This window comes from Parasteatoda tepidariorum, chromosome 7 (genome assembly GCF_982258835.1).
Source record: "Parasteatoda tepidariorum strain Cologne lab strain chromosome 7, Ptep-v5.0, whole genome shotgun sequence".
Lineage (NCBI taxonomy): Eukaryota > Metazoa > Arthropoda > Arachnida > Araneae > Theridiidae > Parasteatoda > Parasteatoda tepidariorum.
In genome coordinates, this window is record NC_141761.1 from 42,759,728 (window position 1) to 42,785,071 (window position 25,344).

Here is a 25,344-nt window from a genome sequence, read left to right on the forward strand (position 1 = left end):
TCAAATTCTTCGGAAAACCTAGGTGGTGTTTTGCTTTCTAATTCGGTTGCAAACTTATAGAATTTCAAATTACAAATTCAACATATTGCCAAGCTTTGCAGGACAAGTATATCTCATTATATAACTTGATATTTAAAAGCAAAGCGCAAAAAGAGTGTGTATGGTATACAATGAGAATTTAAATTATGCAAGTGAAGAAAAAATTTTTTAATCGTATTCTTACCGGCCTCTAGTATGTGTTATATCCCTTCCAGATGGCGTCTGCCACGTAAGTCGTGTTGCTTCACTTGATGGGTCTGATAAACATGTAATGAAAAAACTGTCTCCAGTAAAATAAGCATAGAATTCATCTGAAGGCTCCAATCTTAAATGACCAGAGAAAGTTCCTGGAAAGAAATTAATATTATAGCCATAAGTTACGTAAAAAATCTGGGAAATTATTATAGTTTTCCAAAATATCTGTGATACGTAGGCAACCACGAAATTGTGTTAATTGAAATTGTTTTAATAATCATATAATAGTTTGGGCTTTCTTCTGCATGCATTGATATGTATATATATATATATATATATATATATATATATATATATATATATATATATATATATATATATATATATATATATATATATATATATATATATATATATATATATATATATATATATATATATATATATATATATATATATATATATATATATATATATATATATATATATATATATATATATATATATATATATATATATATATATATATATATATATATATATATATATAAATGAATTTAAGTCTATCTGTTTGTTCTGACCCCTAAACAATCCCACCGAGAGCGAGTAAATTTGACATACTGATAGTTCGAAGCACAGAGAAGGTGACAGTCACTATTAGAACATTCCATTACGTACAATTCCAGTGGGATGGAGGGAAAACTAAATAGATTGTATGATTAGTTGAGCGTTATTCCTTGCTTCAAATTAAACTACAGGCAATTTTTTTAATGAAATATTTAAATGATAACATCAGTGTTGTTTACTACTTTATAGTTTTAGTTTATTTTTTAAAAAAAAAAAAGAGTTTATTTCGCGTAAAACTTTTAATTCTTTTTTATTCGCTTCATCCGCTCAACTCAATGAGCAACGTTAACGCTGTAGCAAGGTAGGACTACGTCACCAAATTAGAAACGTAAAATACCGCTGTACTTTTTTTGACGTCAATGACGCTTTATTAATGTTGATAATTTATATTAATTGAAATAAAAAATAAAAAAAGCGATGTACTTTGAAGCAAAATTAATGGAGAAAATCCACTTATTCATTTCTGAAAACAGTGGAAAATCACCATTCGCAAATAACTCTTAATTAATTTTTGTAATATGTATTACTGCTATAATGGTAATTGGTGCAGGTTTAGTATGAATAATAAAATGAATTTTCTGTCGTTTCATAAAATATTTTTTTCAGTGGTAACTAAGCTAATGTAATAATTTAATGAATTAGAATTAAATAAATTTTTCCTACTTTTAAATACTTACAATACTTTTACCACTTATAAACATTTTAAACAGTCTATTAAATGTTGGATAGAGAAATGGTCATGCTCTAAAATCCTCATAAAAAATCCATTTGTCCCATTGTTTTCATAAAAAATCTATTTGCTTTCATAATTTTTGCTTTAGTTTACTGCTACTGATAAATGTATTTCGTTAAAAAGTCAAATGCTGAAGGATTAAGTATCACCAAGAACTAGATTGCTTTAATCAATGGTTATTAAAACAGCACCAATTTTGAATGGTTTTAATGCCGATACAGAGAAATTAGTGTTTTACAGCCTCTAGAAAAGAATTTGTGCTGGAGAAAATTACTTGAAATTGGTAAATTTTGACTATGATGAGTTGACTTTTAGAAATAGCATCATGTCATGTGATACTGAATACAGGTGGTGATGCAATGGTGATGGTGGATACAAGCAATTCAGATGGGATGGACTACAATAAGTGTGATAAATAAGGTAATGTTGCGGGGAAGAGTTACAAATGATAATAAATAAGGAAATATATTTAAACGTTATTATTTGTATCGGCATATATATTTCAGTTTTGTACATGATTTCTTAGTGTTGTTCAGTTCTGTTTTATTGATTATTTTTTTTATTTATTCAACCCATACAAAGAAAAGTTATTCAGCCAATATGTTACAAATATGAAAAGTAAGAATTGTTGAGTAGCTCTCGTGACGAAATATTTGAAAGGTCAAATAAATTTATGAAAAAAATAATTAATATTTATACTGATCTTACGAAATAATGATCAAAGGACTCGATTTCTACTCTGTTTTTATTTTCTCTGAAATGATGTTTTAGACAAAGTAATTTTTTGACTTTTATGAAATCAGTGGTTGAAATTTTATCAATATTAAAATCTATTCATTAATAACGTTTTTGTAACCAATTTTTCTTTTTTAACTTCTGGTACAATTAATCTCAATAATTAAAATTAAAAATAAAAGTTTGGGTTAAGATACTTATGCTTCAACATTTCAAAATCATTAAATTTATCTCGTTTAAAAAACATTTCCGTAGAATATGATTTAATTTTCTTCATGCCATGAAATATTTTGTAAAATCAAGACAAGTAGCTTTGTTAGACATTTTGAAAAATATTTTTAAGCGATCCGTTTTATATCAAACAATACATTAAGAAAAATATTCAAAATTAATTTCTACATTTTCAGTCCAAGCATTTTATTTTGAAGGGAAAATACAGGAAAAAAGCGCACAAATTAAGAAAAAAACTGATTTTTTATTCAGCATAATCAAAGAGGAAAGAAAATAGTTAGGGGAAGTTTTTCTGAATAAAAACAGATAAATGAGAAAGATTGTTTTCAAAGATATTAAGTAATAAAGCTTTTTTACCTTAAATAATGATTTTACTATTGTGTTCATTATTTGAGTTATTTTAATTATTAATTAGACAATATTATTTAATGTTGTCGAATTAACTAATTATTTATAACAATTTTAAAAAAGAAACTGCTATGCATTTATTTTTAAGTTGAGAAATAATTTTATTACAAAGTAAAACAATGTTGAATTTATGAGAACAAAAAATCCTTTTCTTACATTTAAAACTATTCTCTTGTAAAATTTACAAATTAAATAAATAAATTTATAAATATGAAACTCATAAAATGCATATCAAAAGAAACTAATTAACTTTCAATTTACAATATTTGTTGCTATATCACTTTTGTCATGCCCCAAGCAAACAATTTTCGTTAAAGTAAATGTTTATGGATAATAATTTGAAAAACTGTCTACGTCGGTATGAATATTGTTATTTTTAAAGAAATTGTGTTTTCAATACTGCAAGATAAAATACACATAGAACGGACTCATTGGTACGTCATATGTGAGAGTTATTAAAGTTAGTAAGGGTTGAATAGAATTGAAATCTGAAACATCATTTTTCAATACCTAAAATAACTTTTTAAGCAAGTGAGAGGAACATTTATTTTAAAATATGCAACGTTCTTAAATTTCATATTTGAAGAGTTAACTTTAGTTCCTATAATTGAATAATTTATTTGAATGCCTTCATTTTATTTTGTTCTAGTTCAACCTTTAGTATCTAAATCAATGGTCGTAAAAATAGAAATTTATCTAGTAATATTCTATCGTGAATGAGAATATTGAGCATATTCTCAAGTTTAACTATTTTGAAAAGAAAAATAAAGTTCGCTTTGTGTAAAACAACGAATAGGATATCGAAACACAAATTCAAAATGAAAACATCATTTACCGTAAGATAGAAAAGCAACATAATCAGTGACAATTTTCATAATAAAGCGAAAAAAAGAGAAAAGGATTTTGGAGTCATTTGGGCAGCAACAATAAGTTACCGAAAGAATAGATATCTCATGAATCAGACCCAATACTTAAGTAGTAAATTTGATGAGTAAGCTAAAATAAAGATTAAAAATGATGTAAAATGTAAAAATGCAATGAACTGCGTATAAAGTTAGAAGATCAACAAAGAGAGTTCAGAATGTTAAAAAAAGTAGAAATGAACTAGAAAAGTCATTATTTTATTCATTTGCATTCTTTAGAATAATTCACAAACACCTAGTCCATTAGACGGAACATCTAGCTGAATGGCTGAAATAAATTCTTAGATGTATGCATAAATTTCTAGTTTCAACAGGCAGAGGTTAGAAGAACTCTTTCTTCTTTGATATTTTAATTGAATGACGTAAAGTTTTCGTGAAGATGTCATAACTTTATCGAAAGAAAAGTTGTAGAAAATTCAGCACTCGCACTAACTTTACTAACTCGCACATTTTACGAACCAATGAGTAAGGCCTATGAGTTTTTTTATCTTGCAGTATTTGAAACACACTTCCTTAAAAACATAACAATATTCATACCGATATAGCATTTCACATTTTTTCCCCTTAAATAATTATTTTAACAAAAATTGCTTGCTTGTGGCACGACAAAGTGATATAGCGCCATATATTGTAAATTGAAAGTTGATTAGTTTTTATTGTTACTTAACGGTAATTGCGCCAATAGTTAAAAAAAATGCATTACTCCTTGAATTGTGTGCCGAATTTTGAAGTAAACGATTACAAGTTGGAAACTTTAAAAAAATAAATGCTTCTTTCTTTCTTTTTTGTTAAATTTCTTGAGTGTTCTAAACAATCTTGTAAATTTTAAGTTCGCGTAAAAGAAATGTAAAAGGAGCTATATTTGTTCACACTTTAATTTTAAAGAAAATAATTTGACTTCTTATGGAAAATTACTCTTTATCTTATGTGTATTATTATATTATTCCCTACATATTTATTATCAAAATATTCTAAAAAATAAATATCATATTCAACACTTATATTACATTATTAAATTTATCCATATTCTAATTCTAATGTCTTAAGGGAATTACTAAAACGGTTAAATGGTTAAAATTAAATATTGAAAAGTTAAAGCTTCGTCTATAGCAGTGTTTCCCAAAGTGCTGCATGCGTACCCCTAGGGGTACGGGCCAGTTTAGAGGGGGTACGCGTTCTTATGTGAAATATCGTGTAACAAACGGAAATTTCAAAAACTTTGATTTTGAAGCAAATGTATCCTTGAAAATTTACGATTACGTATTTTTCTATTAGCTATTTTTCGCAGAGTTAACAATTAATAATTAGTGGTGTCAACAGCCAGTCTTGATTCTCAACTTTTAGGCAATTTTTTATAGTAAAAAATACATTCATTTTTTTATTAGTGGTATACAGCGCTAAGAAAAATTTAGAAAGGGTACACGAAAGTCATCAGTTTGGGAAACACTGATCTATAGCATTTATCAAAATCTTTTGTTAAAACTAGTTTGAAGCTCTTTAAAACTAATTTAAATTACAAAAGTATCAGATGGCTAAAATAAGATTGAAACAAATTAATGTTACGAACAAACGGTTATGCAAGGAACATTACATAACATAACCAAAATAACTAACTCAATGCAAACAATATGAGCAGAAAAAATAACTATACTGCTAATAATCTAGTAAACCAAGTTTCTGTGTCTGGGTTTAGATTTATGGACTTAATTTTCCTTTATATGTACATAAAATAGTTTGAAATAACGTAAAAGCACGATGCATGCTGCTGCCAATGTCGAAAGACCTTTTCGTGAATACCCTTTAGACCCCTCTCTAGCATCGAATATTCCATTTCTAGAACGATATTAATTTAAACTTGGACAATAAATCGATAATCAAGAAGCATCAGTTCCTTATAATAATGGTAATGGTAAGTATTTTAAGTAATGCCTCAGCCGAGAGAGCTGGTCATTACTCATAAATGATGAGGGTGGTTCCGACACTCGAAAAAAAGTTTCTAAACTGCTCTATTAATCAAGCATTGTCAGCTTTTCAAGGAATACAAGGATAGTGAATGAAGTGTAAATTTGTTAGAAGACTATTCGTCAACAGAATTATTTGCGATGAAATATACATATACAATATATTTAAAAATGCTAATAAATTCTCATTTAGGTAAAAGTGAAATAGAATCAACATACTTAGAACACTTATTTTAAACTCTTAACTAGATAATTTAAATCAATTATTACACATGAGGCTCCTTTTTCAATGATTTACATTTCTTATAATGTATATTTTTGAATGAAATGAATCGAGAAAAAGACCAATCTTGCAAGTAAACTTTCAGAAATATAAATTTATTTGTATATCTTATTTCTTTGAGATTTGTCTGTACTTGAAGCCACTGGATTAGTTTACCTAAAGTTTTAGGTGTGAATTCTAATAATTTTTTTCAAAACATATTTTAACATACAAGCATCTGTACAGCAAACATCTTGTAAGCAAACACATTTTAAAAAAGAAACATTGCCTAGCTGGTACTGATATACTTCTTCTCATGGCAGTAAGTATCGTTCTCTTACGGATGTGTGATATTGCTGCCATCTTGAATCGATAGTTTCATTGTACTAAAAATGAATTTTCTTTTAATTTCAAAACACTAGAAATTTTATCAAATAAATTAAATATTCCATTTTTCTTCATAATGATTAATTATTATAAAAAAGGATCAAATAATATATTATATATAAGTGGTGCTGGCTGTTAGTACCAAAAGAAAAAGTACTACTTCTAAATGATTTTTAAAAAATTGCAATTGATGTTATAGAAAATACTTCAATTATTCGAGTATTTTTTGTACTTCACAGTTGAGTAAAACTTAAGTTTTGATATACTTCTTCAAAACTTAAACTCGTCTTCTTGATTTCTACTATTGGTTTAAATGACTTTGACAATGTGCGAGAATCGTTCCACAAATTATCAAATTATCTTCGATGACTTACCATATATATATATATATATATATATATATATATATATATATATATATATATATATATATATATATATATATATATATATACAGTGGAACCTGTCTAAATTGACCACCCTCGGGACCAAGTCAAATGGCCACTATATAGAGGTGGTCACTTTATGAAGAGTCTTTAAAAAGGACTCTTTAAATAAAACTTGCAGAAAATGGTCACCTTACTCAGATTCTCACTTTACCCAGGTGGTCACTTTTACAGGTTGCACTGTATATATATATATATATATATATATATATATATATATATATATATATATATATATATATATATATATATATATATATATATATATATATATATATATATATATATATATATATATATATATATATATACCAAATAACAGATAAATTTTTATTAAGAATACAGTGGAAATTATATTAAAAAAGTGTAAAAAAAAATAAAAAATTGAAAAAAAAGTAAAAAGATAAAAAATTTGAATATTGTGGAGATTTTATAGGTAGATCATAAATTAAAAGGACTTCAGAAATCTCGCAATTCATTTACAAATTTTAAAACTGGCTTTACCAATGAACCTTTTTTCTATCACTAGACGTCTTACTTTGCTGCAGATTGATTTCAGCAAATATCCTGCGAGAAAATGAGCAATAAGGGAATTAATAACAAACGACTAATTTGAAACACACCCTGATTACCTATATTACCCTTAAAGCTACGTCGTATATTTTAATATATAATAACAGACAGTAAAAATTTTCACTTTAAATATTTATCATTAGTCTATTAGGACTTGTGGTTGATAACACAAAATTTAAATCCCTACTCTGAATAGATTATGAACTTTAATCAAGTTTTAATCAAAAAGGAGTTAAATTTGTCCAAACTGAAAGATTCCAGATTTTCCTAAACTGATTATTGACCATAAATAATTCAATTTTCTATTCAAGACTTATTAAATGGACAGAACTGATAAGAATAGTATCAGGACTACCTAGCAGTGACTAAAACTGGTCAATTTTATTGTTGTTAATGAGAACTTTTACAAAAATTATACTGAAAAAAAGGGTAACCTTATGAAAAAATAATAAGAGCCGTCTAACCGTTGGCCTCTATAATTTTATATTTTTATAATAAATTCTTTTTATTGCATTTCATATTTTTAGTTAAAAGCGTATTACAATTTATTTTTTAACGTGACAAAATTTGGAAAATAAAGCTTTAAAATAAATTAAAACCCCATAAACGTTTTTTAAACTTTTTTTTTTCCTTTTTTCCAATGCCGACCCGATTGACACTCCTCATTCAGGTATCAGTAGGCCAGATTTGTAGGTTGCTCTTTAAGGGGCACCATGTTAGGTGAACCAACGTTGCTTATGTAGTAAGGGCAGATAGAAAAAGAGAATGAAAGAACGTCCCCGCATTGTCTGGGGTTCGAACCCAGGAACTTTCTGATGTGAGGTCACTTCCCTGAACATTACACGCTTTTTGAAACTTGAAAAAAACTTCACTTATATAAAAATAGAAAATGAAATCTGAGTTATGATATGTAATGTCAGTCAATCTACCCGTTTGAATTCGTGCTCAAGCTTTCTCCGCCTTTATTAAAATTATAACATTGAACCCCATTCTCCGAGGATGCCAACATGCATACAGAAAGAGAAAAAAATCTTAGCTAAAGCCTAAAAAAATTAAAAAACAGAGCTGGTTAAAACTAGAAGGTCAACTAAATAATACAAAACTCAGAATTTGAGAAAAAACATTAAGCGGTAAAAATTGTAGAAGTAGCGAAAGTAAAAAGAAAAAAATAATAAAAACTTAAAATTTTTACTTAGCACATACGGAAACATAGAAAATCTCAAAGCACCAAATTTAGTTCACTCAAAATAATCATAATAATTATAAATTGCACAAACCCCAAAACAACCTGATACACATTACCCTAATACAGATTTAGCTGTCGTACTTAGCATTAAAGTTATTATTTAAGGTAATCAAGCTTAAAAGCTAGTGACAAATTTAGCTTCCCTTATTAAAAACAATACATATTTAAATCTCAGCTCTAACCTCTCCACACGCACATCACAATGAAAATTTTAATTATACTCTGAAATGATAATTTAATATTTTTATTCAAAATGTTCAAACTCTTTACTTTTTATAACATTTATAATATTTTATGAATATAACAGTTAAAATTTTAGTCTTATTCAGTACATTCATGCATAATTCAACAATACTAAAAATTTCTATTGTATTTGATTCAATGAAAAAATTACAATTTCATGATCTCACTAAAAATTTCAAATACATCGTTAAATTATGAAACTACAATTCAATTTCAAAATACCTAACTCAAAAGAATTAGTTTTAACTTCTTTTAAAAACATTCAATCTCAAATGTCCTTAAGACAGCTTTTTAATTTGAATTTCAATATAATTTGACGCACAATAGTTAAAATTGAAACGAAACTATCCAAATTAATGTTCTTTCACTCTTTTATCAATTATTGTCACACAAAATGCTGTCTTACGCTACGTACAAATGCTACGTACAATTGTACCTTAAGGTAAAACATAATAGAAATTTATATTTAATTTAAAAGATTGGGTGAGTTAGTATTGAACCCTTGGAGACAGAAACCATTAAAAAATTAATGACATATTGTATTTAAATTGAAAATCATTAAGAAAAAGTAAGTTATATCGCATTATATATAGTAACAACTAAATGAACATCTTAAGTTGTTTTAAATTTAAAACAAAATCAAAAGATTGAATGAAACATTCCTTAAATTGTGAAAGTTATGAAAACAATATTTAATTTATATTATCTACTAGGGAATATGTGATAGTAATGGATACCCATATGGAATTACTTTCAAATTTATCTTTTACTTAATAGTACATAATAAGTATATTTCAGCCTCGCTTAAAAAATAAAACAGCCTTAAGTAATCTAGATTGTATCTCACACAAAAGGTTTCTTTAAAGTGTAAGTCATTGATATTAGAAAAATTCAAATAAATAATATTGGATAGCTTATTTCCTGTTTTAAATTACGGTACACATATCATTGCTAAGTTGAATCCCAGTAGAACACAGAATCAAACCTGGTATTCAAAAAACGAACAATGGCTGCCTTATATGTATTTTCTGAAATTCTATAAAATAATTCGAGAGCGGATCTATTCCGTTTCTTACTGATTGGAGCTCCACCTACGGAAACTTTTTGTTAGTCCTATAACATCTAATAGAAAATTTCCAGTATTTCAATGCAAAGTTCCGTTTTTCATTAAAAACGGAGCTTTCCCTTTAATAAGAATAAAATATACAGCGCAATCTAAAAAAAAAACACCTATAAATTTCAAGATACAATTTTATAATGCAAAAGGAATTAGCATTTCTTAAAACCTTTGTGTTGTGTAGGGTTAGAGCCGGGATATCCTGGTTGGTATTTCGTTGGACCCATGTCCAAGAGGTCATAAGTTCAATTCCCGGCATTCGAAGACTTTCCGTGCTGTAAATGGTCACTGGTGCACGTCAAATCTGTCAGGTCACAAAGCCCTCCATGTTCCCATAATAAATAAATACCTATGGGGTTACTCAATTAGAAATTGATCATTCTCTGGCTCAGATCAAAATTTACGATTTATGAATAAATAAATGGATGTATGAATGGGCCCACCTTATAAATGAGCTGTGACGAGTGTGCGGCTGAAGTCGTAATCTTGGATATTGATGACGCCACTAAATATAGAGAAACGTACCCTCTGCCTTAAATTCGGTTGGTTTCACCAAACAGGCTTGGTGGCATTGGCAAGTGGCATTAGAAGAGCAGTGATGGCTCAGGGGAAAGAGCGTTCTCCTTCCAATGAGGCGAACCGGGTTCGAATCCCAGTTGACATGAATTCCGCATCTGGTTTGCACTGACACAGGGCTGACGTGAGATATCCTCAGTGGTGGATGAATCATGGGTTAGAGTCCCCTTGCCGTCAGGCGAACCGTAGGAGGTTCTCGTGGACTTCCTCTCAGTGTAACTAAAATGCGGGATAGCTCCATCAAAAAGTCCTCCACAAAGGCAAAACTTCTCACAATACTCGATCCTGGAATTCCCTTGTCTTCTGGATTGGGTTCAAAATTACAAGGTTGTGGAGTTGAACATTAGTAGTCTTAAACCCATAAAATTGAGCCGGTGGCATTAGAAACAGTAATAACAGGGTTAGATGTGAAAGAGAAAGTGAAATTTTTCACATTTTTATTATTTACGACTGTAACAATCATCCTTAATTATGACTATTTTAATTATCTTTTCATATTTGATATTTTATTGAAAAGCTAAAACTTCATTTGTAAATGTATACAACTGCAAGTTTAAAATAGACTATTTGTTTGCTAATAATATTAAACAATGCAAATTTTCTTATATCAAAAAAAATATCTGAATGCATAAAATTAAAGTTTCAAAATAACTTTTAATTAAGATAACTTTTTAATCGAGTTTAATTCAACTCAATAAGAAATATCCTTGAAACAGTAACTCTCGTTTTTTGGGTAGCAATTTTCAGTTGAATATAAATAATATATGCGAGTCAGACAAAATATACTTTAACATTCATTATTCAAGCATTACGCATCTTATATTCTATATCTGACAAATATTTCTTCTACAGTTTGGTTATGCATATTTAATAACTCAATACAAACTCATGCATTTTTAAGGGACTTATTCTTAAAGGTCATTTTTATTCTTGCCAGGATTTGAAAGAAAATAGTTTCTAATGATGTGTTTAAAAAAAGAATAAAAGTGGAATTAAAGAAAAACTGTTAAAGGCGGTATTGTAATGGTTTTAAGTCTAAATTAAGAATTAATACCGTAACATGTATTTTCCATTTTTCTATTATAATTACTTTAGCTCGTAAAGTATTGACATTTTCGGAACATAAATTATTTGTTCAAAAAATGGCAATTTAAAGTCATAAAACAATCATACTATGCATAATACTACTTGCTTCCATCGATAAACTGATCCGCTTTTTTTAAATGAGCAGAATTATAAAGCTATACATATAAATAATACAGCTAAAAAAAAGACATCTTGTAATTTTAATAAACTTATGTTGCTCTTGTGTGAAATGATTTATTATTTGTCTCTTATATGATCGTGTAAGATAGTGCTGCTGAAATTTTTATTAAACTGTTTTGTACCACATATGCTAGCATAAAAAATGTATGGCTAATTACCTAGACGGTACCTTTGATGATCAAGTTAGAAAAATCAACCTTTGCAAAATCAAGTTAGCGACTTTTTCAAAAACAAACGGTGAAAAATCAATTTGCGATTATTGATTTTGCGAACTCATGAATTTAATTTGTAAAAGACTTTTCATCCAAAGAAAACGAACTTAAACAGGTTTCTTTAAGTTAAAAGAATACATAGATTTAAAACAGGAAGCAACAAATTTTCACGCAAAAAAAAAAAACTTTAAAAAAAATTAGATTAATGGACCGGTTTATGAACCAAAACACAGCATAACAAAGTAAATGAGAATTTACACAAAAAGTTAAAATCCGTCTTAACATTTTATTTGGCACAATGGGCTTAGTTTGAACCAGTTTTATTTAACTTTTTAAAGCCCAAACGAAAGACTTTTTCAATTGACGACATTTCTTAATATTGAGACCCAGAAGTTAAGACTTAACTAATCTAAGTGTTAAACATGTATATTCCAATGTAAAATTTAAGTATTTGTGGCATCTATCCGTTGTTGGTACTCAACTTCTTATCTCCTACTTATTGATTATAAGGATCAGGTCTTGATGACTACTGTTTTAAATTGTCACCCACTTTAAGAGGAACACCCATGACTAATTAGAACAAATTTTAATAACGCTATGTATTTTCTAAAATCTATCACGATATTTTCACAAATAATATAATTTCTACATTGTGTCAATATTCTTGCTACCCAATTAAAATTCAGCAAAATTCCCAATGATATCGTAATTAATAATTATTGCTTTGTATACTATTCACGATACTGTCATAGCTGTTGCACCTGTGTGTATTATTGATAGCCGGTGACCTGCATAAATAAAAACCTGGCATTGCTGTACTTGTTGAGAATTCGATTTCATGGTACAAATAACTAACAAATACTGTTTTTTTAATGAAGTTTATGATATTTTCAATTAAAGGTTAATGAGCCGTGTTGGCTCAGGGGAGAGAGCGCTCGCCTCCTAATGAGGTGAACCGGGTTCGAATCCCGACAATGGCGACTGGTTGATTCAAATTTCTCACCCGGCTCACACCGACCACTGAGCTGACGTAAACTATCATCAGTGGCAGACAGATCATGGGTTGTTAGAGTCCCCTTGCTGCGTGCTAACCGTGGGAAGTTTACGTGGATTTCCTTTCCATGTAACGCAAATGCGGCTTAGTTCCATCAAAAAGTCCTCCACGAAGGCAAATTACTCCCACTATTTAATACAGGAGTTTCCTCGCCTTCTGGATTGGGTTCAAAATTACAGGGACGCAGAGTTGAGCATTAGTAGTCATAAACTGAGAATTCGGTTGACTGTTTAACGATGGTACTAAAATAAAATTAAATTAAAGGATAATAATATAAAGATAGTGAATTTAGAATCCTGATAAAAGAAGATGTGAATAATTAATTATTTAATAATAGAATTTAATAAATTTAAAGGCCTTGAAATTGAAAGGACGAATAAGAATAAGCAGATTTATGTTTTACATTGTTACTGACGGTGTAATTTCTCTAATTTCCAATAACTTATGTTAGCATGTATGTTTGCTCCTAACAGGCTTACCTTTGCCCTTAAACAATGCGTTTAGTGATCTTTAAGGGTATTTGGTTTTTTCTAGAATCGCTTTTATTTTTAAAATATTTTCTAAAAAAAGGCAGTTTAAATTCTAGAACACTTTTTAATCTCAGACAATAGTTTCCATCTACAAAATTTCGTATGTCCGATACAGTGTCCGAACCACATAAAGTCCTAACGATATATATTTGCAATTTGCTGAGAAAAAACCTCAATTGAAATCGGTGGGCCCGTTCTCGAGTAGTATCGAACAAACATCCAAGCAGATTATATATATATATATATATATATATATATATATATATATATATATATATATATATATATATATATATATATATATATATATATATATATATATATATATATATATATATATATATATATATATATATATATATATATATATATATATATATATATATATATATATATATATATATATATATATATAATAATTGTACGAAGAAAATAAAAAGAGGGAAAGGCCTTTAAAAAAGGAAAAATAAACGTATGTCATTCAAAAAAGTATCTATATTCATTTCAAAATAAAAATATATGATACATTAGTATCAATGGTGTCAGTGAACAAATGAAAATAAATCTTCATAATCTTCAATAAACGTACAAGTAAAATATGGAGAGGTAGAGGAAAAACATTATTACTACAAAATAGAAACGGAACATCTTTCAATCGCAATTGTAATTGGAGGTAATTGGTGTCAGAAAACATATAGGCTCTCAAACTGGGAAGTGAGAAAAGCACCGCTACAGGTAAGCAAAACAGCATGATGCTAACCATTTTAGGTTGCAAATGGCAGCAGTTCCATGTACTGCGAAATCATAATCAAAACGAGATGGCATAAGTGTACGGTAGAGTAACAACAAGACAGTACGGTCTACAGGTCTGGGGTCTACTACCCCACAATATATTTGAAAGTAGCCGTGACATATTCAGAACCATCTTCTCATTGACACAAATGTTGCATGTGTGGTAGAACTGTAAACTTATGATCAAAATTGAATTTCAATATTTTGTTTGTTTAATATCAAATATTTTGTGAGGTAGAAATGTAGGTTTATGGTCAAAAATGAATCTCAAATGTTTTGGTTCCATAACGATTTGTATAGCAGTGTTATGAATTTGAATAACGGGATCATTGCATTGGCTGAAAAAATGCATTCATGAAATTTTGGAAGGGAAAAGGGATCACACCATTCTGCTATTTTGTTTACAGTCAGTTGTAGCACACGCTCAATTACTCTTCTTTCAAAGCATGAGTCTGTGATATTGAGATCGTCAACATAAAGTGAACTAAAAATTGTGATGGTAGTACGAAAAATAGAGAGAGAGAGACAGAGAGACAGACAGAGAGACAGACAGACAGAGAGAGAGACAGAGAGAGACAGACAGGCAGACAGACAGACAGACAGGCAGACAGGCAGACAGGCAGGCAGGCAGACAGACAGACAGACAGACAGACAGACACACAGGCAGGCAGGCAGGCAGGCAGGCAGACAGAGAGAGAGAGATGAACAATGGAAAGTATGACATTTAAAACACAATCAGATTAGGCGTAGTCGTCAAAAAATGTATTCCTTAATTTTTAATTTTACTTGAAAATATCTCCGACTCAAAAAGTTTTATATAAAAACAGTTTCGACCAAGAAAGCCCATGCTAAACATAGCCTTCAGAATACCGTAGCAAAGAAGAGAGGGATGAAATGGTTATATCCGACAAAAGCATTACGAATCAAGAATCCAAAGCAACATTTTTACTTATAATTTGTCTGCCTTTGGCAAATCTATTTTAAAAAACCTGAATTAGATATTTATTTTTGAGGTAATAGACAAGCTGAAAATTTTCCATGCAATCGGGAATCTTGTAGAAGTAACTAGTCAGTGCTATTGGGAATAGTTCATCGGTTTCGTCAGATCTTTCCTTGGCTTCAAGAAGGGTATGACTGTCGCCTCACGCCTACCATTGGAATAGATATGCTCCACCCAACTTCATGTAATGTTATCCTGCGAGAAATTGCTCTTGCTTGTTTAAAAGTCACATGGTTATTTTTTTATGGTGTATCGATGGAAAATGTTCCAATATCATTGTCCCTCTTTTTGGATCATGCGCTTTGGAGTGATGCTGGAGTTGTGAATCATCCAGTATTTCATCATGTCTTGCGATGATGGGGGAGAGATATTGACGTTGTCGGTCTATGCTGAAATGCGTTATAGTAGAAGTTACAGATTTATTTGAAGAATTGAGATTGTTAATTATCACCTAATCTTCGGTGATGTCATCAGGTTGAGTCAAGAGGCAGCAATAAGCACAATTTTATTTGAAAGAAGGGGATTTGTGAGTAATATTTACAATAGATGAATATGAAATGATGACAAGAAAATTATCGCAGCAATAAAGATCATCAGTTATCAATGCATGTAAAATTGCAGTTAAACATAAAGCCAAATAAGTGAAATGAAAAGTGGGTGCTTGAAAATATGTGCCTTCTGTTTGATTTCACAGGCATAGGTTATAGTCTAGGATAGGATTCTTCATTTGACGTTCACCAGTATTAGAATCAGAACTTCGCCATAGTCCTTAATGAAAATTCAAAATCCCCGTTGAATCCCCGTAAAGTTGCAGGCTTCTGTTGGACAATGAAAACGGGAAAATTAAGAGATTTGAGTGTATTACTTGGAAACAACACTATCTTTTTCCCCCATTGTTAATTTTTTGTACTCGCTCACAGATCTAACTAGATCAACACTTAACTGTTTTTTCCTTCAATTTAGAGATTTACCTCCAATACGCTATGCTCACCAAACCCCGAAACTGCTTGCACAGTCCACTTCATATCGCTTCGTGGTAAGAGTTTGCAATCGACTAAGAGAAGACAAACTTGCTTGTCTTTTCAGGAAATGGTAACATTTTGCGTTATTTTTATCAGAAAAAAATGTATCAAATTTGATAAAAAGCTCTTTCCACGTAAAGCGTGATAAAGATTAATTCAGTGCCTGGAAGGTACACCTGATAAATTTAAATAAATTTTTTGATGGCTGTAAAAATTAAGACCGAGCATTTTTTAACAATTTTATGTGTCTCAGTAAAGATGAGGACTGTAATATACAGCTTGGTGAGTAGCTTGACAATAATGGAAGCATTTCATCGTAAGAGACGAAATTTCACAATGGACTTTGTAGATGCTTGACGCATTTTACGAACAAAAGGAATTTTACGTGTTGCTACATTATGGCAAAATTTGTAGAGAAATCCAACCAATAAGCGAAACTACAGTTACCACACGCTTTAAAAAGTTCTAGTAAAAGTATGAAAAACTTTTTCTTAATACCAATTAAAACTTTCAAAAAAATGTCTGCATCCTTTTACAATATGGCCAATTCACAATTTTACATTTCTTAGTTAACAATACTTAGTTAGCTAATTGTTCTCCAGTTTACAGTTTAGGGAATGTAGATTTTTATTCAGAGCATCTAGCTCTTCGAAACTCCTAGAAATCGTTAAGAAACTTTGTCGACGAATTAAAATTGTCATATTGTTCATCTAATAAACTAACCACTACGTCATGACTTTTCTGAAATTGCAAGCAATAATAAAACTCATCACGCTTTAAAATTATTTGTGGGAAATATCTTGAAATTTTTAAGAAACTTTGTCTTGAATAACGTTCTAATGTCCACAATAATAAATATATTTTATCACTAAATTATTCCTCGTGGAAAGAATTTTTTTCTGACAAAACAATCTCATTAAAGATACCAAAAAGTATTAAAAAAATAACCTTTTATAACTTTTTTAATCATGATATTTGAATAAGAAATTATCTATTTATTCTCGCATCCTCAATTTCTGACGTCGGTCAAAATCTACCCAATGGTGATTCTAAATAGGTTAAAATGTCAGTCGTTCAAGGGTTAACAAGATACCCAGTAAGTGACTCCGAGCTAGACCGTAACCAAAAGATGACGTTTGTGACTAGCCAATCATAGCATACAAGCAAACAATATGCACCTCCCATTTATCTGAAGCACGGACTAAAGCAGTGTTTTGGACTTTCCAGGATTCCCCTCAACTTCCAGGATCCAACTTATGACTATATTAGTAGGTTATATATAAATAAATGTATGCCGTAAAATTATTGCATCAATTGAAGTCAAAGGAAACAGCATTGCAGTTATTTAATTGAGTTATTTTAAGAGAATATAGAAAATTATCAGAACTATTGACAGATCGAGATTTTTAACCATTGTAAAAGGCAAAACCCGGCTATATAATTTAAAAAAAATTACCAATGGAATGGACAAATGGATCAATCGCGAGGTTGAAAAATGGTGATTAAAATTTTTTTGATTCTGTAATATTAAATAAAATTCTTGAGAAATTCAGAGATATTAATTTCTATAACACCGAATTCATTACCAATAACACCACGTTATCAAATAACACCAAACTCGATCTTCCCTTTCAAACTTAGACCCACAAGCTTGCAGTCCTTCCAGCTAAGTGATGGGGATGGGATATTGGTTTCATTAGTTAGGTTTCTGACAACATCAAACTCGATTAATTTTTCTTTTTTCGATTTAAACTATATTTCTCGAAGCATCTCGATTCTAAAAATTTTTTTCTCTATATATTTTGCAATTACAGCGTAACCAGTTAACCGACAAATGAAGACATATAAGTTGAATCGGAGAATTTATTTCCTAGAAAATAAAATCTGCAATAAAATAATGGGAGTTTCTATTTACGATGTATGTTTTTATATATATGTGGCATTAGATTCTTGATTTCTCGATTCAATGCGTATTATATTATTTATATATATATATATATATATATATATATATATATATATATATATATATATATATATATATATATATATATATATATATACACCGAAGAGTCATTACATTATAACTACCCTGCTAATAACAAGTAGGACCACCTTTAACCCTCAAAACTGCTAGCACCCGCCGTGGCATTGATTCCACAAGGTGCTGATAGGTAGTCTGAGGTATGTGGCACCAAGCGTTCACCAACTGGTCTAGCAATTCCCTCACATTACCTGGGGAGTAGCGTGGCAGCACGAATTTGGTTTTCCAAGTAGGACCACGAATTTGGGGGCCAAGACATGACTTGAAAATCACTGGAATGTTCCTCAAACGATTCAACCCTTATGACATGGTGCATTATCCTGTATATATATATATATATATATATATATATATATATATATATATATATATATATATATATATATATATATATATATATATATATATATATATATATATATATATATATATATATATATATATATTACTGGCGAGATTACTTGAATATCTTTGGATACTTTCGCATTTAATTTAGATCACATCAACTTAATTATTCCTTGAAAAAGCAAAAGTTCTGTAATTTTCAGAATAGCGTGATGCCTGTTTTTGCCCAATTGCATTTATTTATAATCTATTTTAATTACGACTATCTCAAATACACTTCGTAATTCAATAAAAATATCCAGGAAGGGTAAATACAACTTGGAGCACTAATTGTGGCGAACGCAAACACTCCAACAAAACTCCAAGACCAACTAATCAAACAATATTTTCTCCGCAAATCTACCCTCAGTTCTTCCACAGTAATACAAAACATCAACAAAAGACGAAAGGGGACTTGGATCTTTATCCTCTATAAATTAATTTCACGGTTCTGCATTCGAGTCTCATGAAGACAATTGTGTTTTTCACTTGGATGACATTTTTTTGCATGCTGAAATAGATGAACACTCAGGCTTACATAGACATTTTAGATTCCTGAAATGCATTTCAATTTTCTGCGGTAATTGAACTGAAACGAGTTATGTTGAATTTCAATCCCAAAGACTTCAGATTTTGAATAAAGCCTTTCATTTTTTTTTTAATTTTTAGATTGTTCGCATTTTTGCAATTGACTTATAAATTTGGAAAGATTTAAGAAACTTAAATATTTTTCGAAGAAAGAAAGAAAATTATTAAATGGAAAATTCTTATTCATCCTTTCATTTTTTTTTTTTTTGTGAAGAAGTCTAAACAAAATTAATAGGGCTGTATTTATTTTGCGGTTAGTTATAAAAGGTTTTAGGAAAGTTTTTTTTTATTTTATTCAAAAAAAATTACATCTCAATTTTGTCTATGATAAGATTTCAATCATTTTATTTGGAGAATTGTTTTATTTTTGAAAACGCATGCATATTTGTAAAAAAAAAAGAAGAAAAACATTGGTTAGGTTCCTTGAGATTTCTTAATATGAAAGGTGACTAAATCGGAATCAAGATCTGGACTTGTGCTTTTTCAGCGTTTTGGAAGCTATTTTAATTATGTCTTGTATTATTGGAACAATAAATTATGAAAAGTTCTATATAAAAAGAAATAGTTGTATGTTATTTCTGTTTAATTAACTGCCTTATATTCTTAAGTTTTTTAATGTGAATTCATTGTTCGGTTAAATTTTCAGTATTAAAATTAGTTTTTTTAAATTGTCAGTATAGGTATTTACAAGCATTAATAATAAAATTATGACAGATCATTTAAAGATCAAAAGAGATAACTGAATACGTCCATAAAAGCTAATTTGGAGAAAAGACGATTTTTCTCGAGGAATGGAATCGTTTTCGCCGATTTCACCGTGTAACAACTCTCGGCGAGAACTTATTTTTTACGTTATTGATTTGTCAAAATTACGCTTTGTGAAAACATAATACCGTTCTTTCCCCTTGAGAGAGAGAGAGAGATTGGCCTCCAGAGAGGGAGAGAGATTCTAACTAGACAATGAAAGAAATTTTCCAGTAATTTTGATTTGATTATTTATTCTTTTTTGGCTAGAATTAGAAGGCAAAATGTTTTTTTTTCTTTTTTTTTAAATATACTAGTTAATAGAAAGTTATATTAGACAACTTAGTTGATTTCAACATTATATTTTAAAAAAAACCAGAAGTGTTCTTCAAGCTATTTAAATTCCATTCTACGCATTGATAGAAGGCATATTAAACTGTGTTTGATTGAGGTCAAAGACTATTTATAAAGACAGAAAGGTTTTTGGTTTAAGAAAACAGTTGTCTTTGTTAAATCCTCTAGTCATAAAGTAAATAATAAGCCTTTAATGCAATTAATTTGCTTCGAATTTTTTTCTTTTTTTGTAGTTAACCCTTTGACGCAGAATATTTGCTAAATATATTTTAATACTTTTTTTCATTATATTGTCTTAATTTAGGTCGCTATAACTGAAAAATATTATTCTTAGCGTTTTAATAATTTTTGGTTATGAAATATGGAATGAAACATTGGTATCTTTCTCTGCGTTAACGGTAAAATCTTTCTAACATGAGTCACTTTCAAAAAGTAGTTTTTCAAATTTTCACTTATTTGTAGATCTAAGAGAAAAAGCTGTTCATCATTGAAATTTCTTTAACATACAAAATTATTGATAAATATTTGAATATAAATGAAAAAAAAGAAAACAACTTTTATGGATTTCTTATTTTAATACAATTATAGATCCGATGTCATAACAGGTTGTTTTTAATAAATATTGAACTGTCTTTTTAAAATTAAAAATACCAAAATATGTTTTTGCTTTCGATTAAATCGTCAGAAAACGTACATAAAAAGAACATCAATGTCTCATCTGATTCAAAAAGTTAAGAAATTGCTATAATTTTCGAATCATGGCTGGTTTATTTATAATTTTAATAACCTAAGTCCCGACAATTCGAGAATAAGTTTCCAACTACAATAAAAGATGAATAAGTTAATATTTCCCACTGTTTCAATTAAGAGAATAAATTTCGTGAAGCATGCTTCTCTAAAACGAAAAATTCAGCTCAGTTTAGCTGCCATTACCATGATACTAATTAAAGTAGAAATATTCCTAAATGATATTGGGTTTCAATAGTTTTTCACTTTTGCCTTTTAAAATCGTTAGCGTTAAAGCTTTAACGTGTTTTTACATTAACTGAAAAATAATGATAAGCTGGGTGCATGAAATCACAACGCTTTAAAATTTTTTTAATGAAGTCTGGAACAAAATTAGAGAACCATTTTATACGTCACTAAATTAGTTATAAAGACTTTTAATTGATTTTTAATATTTAATGTAAATCAAAATAGTTTATATGTATAGATATATTTCTTGTGGCGTGTAGTTAGTAACATGAACCAAATAAATAAAAAAACAGTATTTAATAATAAATAAATTTGCAAACAGGGTACTTTGTCTCTAAGCAAAACAATAATGTAATATTTTTAGAAATGATATAAAATTTACAATCTTTTTACTTTACAACATAATTGGAGCTTAGTTTTTTCAGGTTAAAATTTTGTTTTTGGCTTTAAATTCAACAAAAAAATAATAATAATTTCTGAAAAAAAATTTTTTTTTCATAAACATTAAAATATATTATATCAGCATTGTTTTATTTCTTACTTACGAAAATTTTATTCCTTTTCTTTCCCTTAAAAACGCACTTGTATGCATGGAAACAACCTAATAATAAATTTTGTTTTATTATTATTTAATCTAGTGAGAAAAATGTCGAAAGGAATATAACCATAAAAATTAAATAACTTTTCAATCATTCTTATTCCATCAACTACATAAATATTTTTATTCAAGAAGACATCAATATAGGTAATGATACAGGCTGGATAAACAAAACATTGCTTGCATTAAAAACTTTTTGCTATTAGTATTTACATTTTATAAATAAGACTTTTTCATCGTCCTACGTTGGAGATAAGGAATGCATGGAAACATGTATGCATGGAAACAACCTAATAATAAAGTTTGTTTTATTATTAGTTAATCTAGCGAGAAAAATGTCGAAATGAAAATAACCATAAAAATTAAATAACTTTCAATCATTCTTATTCTATCAACTACATAAATATTTTTATTTAAAAGTCATCAATATAGGTAGTGATGCAGGCGGGCTAAACAAAACAATGTTTGCACTAAAAACTTTTTGCTATTAGTATTTATATTTTATGAATAAGACTTTTTCATCGTCTTACGTTGGAGATAAGGAATGCATGGAAACATGTATGCATGGAAACAACCTAATAATAAAGTTTGTTTTATTATTAGTTAATCTAGCGAGAAAAATGTCGAAATGAAAATAACCATAAAAATTAAATAACTTTTCAATCATTCTTATTCTATCAACTACATAAATATTTTTATTTAAGAAGTCATCAATATAGGTAGTGATACAGGCTGGATAAACAAAACATTGTTTGCATTAAAAACTTTTTGCTATTAGTATTTATATTTTATGAATACACTATGTTGGAGATAAAAAATAACTCATTATTACGTCCCCAAATGCAAACAGAAGGCGTGCAGATAATGGAGATTAAACATAAACATTTAGATGATATTTTAGTACGTTTTATTCTATAACGTAACACTTGATATTAAAATCAATAGAGAGCTCATTTTTGTACCAAGGCGATTCACTATTTTCTTATATCACCCAATGATTACTCTTTCGCCAACCTGACACTGACAATGATAAATCGCCTCGTTTTAGACATGTTGACACTTTTATCCTATTTTATTGGCACGAAGTATTTTGAAGCGCCTGTTTTAGGGCCTACTTATAGAAGGTAAACTGAACAGAACGACGAACAAATTATCTTCTAAAGGCGATGCTTTTTCTCTCCATCGCTTATAATCTCAATTTTGGAGCATTATGCACGGTAAAACTGTATTACTACGATGTTACCTACTTCTATAAGGAATACTACGATAGTTTGAAACGTGGAAATAAAATATTTCGAAGAAAGAAAAATTCCTATGAAGCTAATTTAAAACGTATTTAATTTTCTGATGAAGCAAAACATCCGATTTTTTAAGGGGAAATATTTTTGTTTGGAACCATTCCGAAAAGACAATAAGTGTATTGAAACGAAAACATTTTTAGAATATATTTATATTTTCTATTTATATTATAAGTCCACTTGAACTGCAGCTATAGAACTAACTTGGCATTGGAATATTTTTACCATGCACTCAAATAAACTGCTTGCTTTATTTAGAATTATTAAAAATATAGATAAATTGAAATTAAATCGAAAGTTATTAATAAAATCTACATAATTCTCATAAAGAATTTTAATTTCTATGTTTGTTTGGTTTTAGAAAGATATAAATGATACTTAATTTAGATAAATTTTTATCACAAGCTTTTTGAAATGGTAAAATGCTAATGAAATTGCGTAATCATATTGTGCGACGTAAAATGTTATGATCAGAAATATTTCTTTTTAAATCCCTGACTTAATTTTTGAAAAATGTATATAAAGTAGTTTATTTAACACGGATAGCCTATAAATCTTTAAGACACTTTAAAAATGAGCAAATTAAATCAGTATTAAAATAAATAATCAATACAGTTATTTAGCTATTTTTCATAACGGATAATAAAATAAAAATATCAACTATTTCTCAATTTCTGTTAATATATATATATATATATATATATATATATATATATATATATATATATATATATATATATATATATATATATATATATATATATATATATATATATATATATATATATATATATATATATATATATAATAGCATAGCCGTTTCTAGACTAAAATGTGTTCTTATACATTATTACTATGATTATAAAAAACTATTTTTAATTCGATGATTGTGAAATTCTAAATAATATAGATCTTTTTAGGAATTATCTTAATAATACAACTCTTTTTTTATTCAAATAGATGAAATACAAGTATCTAATTTTTCGTCACTTTAGGCAATTTATTTTCACACTTTTATGAAAGAAATTATACTCTAAATGTTGAAATTTTTTTTAGATTTTGATGATTTGATTATCTTCAATTTCCAAAGTTACGCAATTTCATTGAACATTAATTACCCAGCGGAATTAATCGTGTTCGTAATCATGACGTAAATATTAATTTCAATTTTTTTAATTTAAATACTGAAAAAGAAAATAATTATATTAGTATCATTGCCATATGCGATAAAATGAAAGATTTTAAATTTAATATTTAAGTATAATAATGATTTTAACAAAGATAGTTTAAAAAAACTAAAATCATGTTAAGGAAGTTTTAAAATAAGCTATTTATATGTAATTTCAATGTTTCTAAAATCCTTTATTTAAATACTATTTTTAATCATATCAATAGAATTGAAAGAATTTGTTGTAATGTTTGTTTATTAAAAAAAAGGACAAGCTCCTTTAAAAATCAATTAAAAGCATTGGTATTCAGCTTAGATATTTAAATTCTATTAAATCTGATGCGGGCAAATCCATGACTAAAAACCTTTTAAAATTTTATGAATAAATTAAATTTTCTCAAACAATTATCCAAATTAAAATGCTATTGGTAAATTTTGAATTTTTATTAATTATAAATTTTGCATTATCCTCTATAATACATAATTAACTTGCGCAAATCCCGTTTCGGGCCAATCCAACGTATCAGACAAATCAAATGCGGTTCTGTGCTTCAGTAAAAACGTGCCTTAAGAAATATATTCCATACCCTCCATTTATGTTTTAATTTCATAC

At 28.4% G+C, this 25,344-nt stretch overlaps 1 protein-coding gene across 1 annotated transcript in view; it reads right to left on the minus strand.

The window, feature by feature from the left end:
• LOC107455655 (fasciclin-2-like) overlaps positions 1 to 25,344 on the minus strand; it is a 132,250-nt gene that overhangs the window by 84,533 nt on the left and 22,373 nt on the right. Inside the window, exon 2 of the mRNA XM_087167742.1 lies at positions 224 to 386. Coding sequence (XP_087023868.1) covers positions 224 to 386 — 163 coding nt within the window. The remainder of the gene's footprint in view (positions 1 to 223; positions 387 to 25,344) is intronic.